Source organism: Acanthisitta chloris, unplaced genomic scaffold (genome assembly GCF_000695815.1).
Source record: "Acanthisitta chloris isolate BGI_N310 unplaced genomic scaffold, ASM69581v1 scaffold32545, whole genome shotgun sequence".
Classification (NCBI taxonomy): domain Eukaryota; kingdom Metazoa; phylum Chordata; class Aves; order Passeriformes; family Acanthisittidae; genus Acanthisitta; species Acanthisitta chloris.
The window spans coordinates 954-2,053 of record NW_008672620.1 but is presented as its reverse complement, the minus strand read 5'-3'; the positions used below and the strand labels follow the sequence as shown (position 1 = coordinate 2,053).

The 1,100-nt window shown below is 64.4% G+C and overlaps 1 protein-coding gene across 1 annotated transcript in view; it reads left to right on the top strand.

Moving 5' to 3' along the window:
- Positions 1-248: 248 nt before the first annotated feature.
- Positions 249-1,100, top strand: part of LOC103802143 ([Pyruvate dehydrogenase (acetyl-transferring)] kinase isozyme 2, mitochondrial-like) — a gene marked incomplete at both ends in the record, with an annotated part of 1,561 nt that continues 709 nt past the window's right edge. The window contains one exon of the mRNA XM_009074595.1: positions 249-390. Coding sequence (XP_009072843.1) covers positions 249-390 — 142 coding nt within the window. The remainder of the gene's footprint in view (positions 391-1,100) is intronic.

Genomic DNA, 1,100 nt, shown 5'->3' with positions numbered 1-1,100 from the left:
CCTCTCACCCCTTCCAGGGCCCTCCTTCAGCTAAGGATAGGGACCTGCTCCTGTGTCCACTGCCCCAGCTCTCCCAGTTCGCCCCAGTGACCCCAAGTGCCTCCCACCCCTTCCAGAGTCCCCTCCATCCAAGAGCAGGATGTGTTCCAGCCCCCTCTGCCCCACTCCAGCAGAGGAGCAGGAGTGACACCACCCGTGGGTCTGGGGGTGTCCCGTGGGGGCTCACCCTGTGTCCCCTCACCCTGCAGGCTCCAGCAATGCCTGTGAGAAGACCTCCTTCACCTTCCTGCGGCAGGAGCTGCCCGTGCGTCTCTCCAACATCATGAAGGAGATCAACCTGCTGCCAGACCGTGTGCTGCGCACCCCCTCGGTGCAGCTGGTGCAGAGCTGGTGAGACCCCATGGGCTGGGGGGGCTCGGGGGGACAGTGGCACTGCCATGGGGCCTGTTGGCTCCAGGACTGCCCAGTCCTGCACCACGTTGGGTAGGGAGGTGCCACCAGTGTCACCTGTGTGGGTCCTCCTGCCACCATGGGTCCTGCTGCTGGGGGTCTTGCTGCTGGGGGTCCCACTGGGGTGGATTGTGGAGGTCCCACCACCATCACCTGCGTGGGTCCTGCTGTTGTGGGTCCTCCTGGGGTGGCTCATGGGGGTCCCACCACTGCTACTTGTATGGGTGCTGCTGATTGGGGTTCCGTTGTTATAGTTCATGGGGGTCCCAATGCCACCATGTGGCTCTTGAGGGTTCCACCACCATCACCTGTGTGGGTCCTGCTGCTGGAGGTCCCACCACCATCACCTGGGTCCTACTGCCACCACAGGTCCCACTGCTGGGGCTCCTACTATTGCAGCTCATTGGGGTCCCACCACTGCCACTTGCCTGGGGTCCCACCACCTCAGGTCCCCGTGTTGTCACCCAGAGGAGTCCCCACCCCACCACTGTCACCTGCCTGGGTGCCCCCCTGGGTCCTCCCAGTGTCACCTGCACAGCTCCTATTGCCACCACCGTTTGCAGGGAGGTCCCACTGCCACCGTGTGTCCCCTTGCTGCCACTGAGTGTGGGTCCTGAGGGAGCTGGCCCAGCTGGGGGGACACAAGGAGG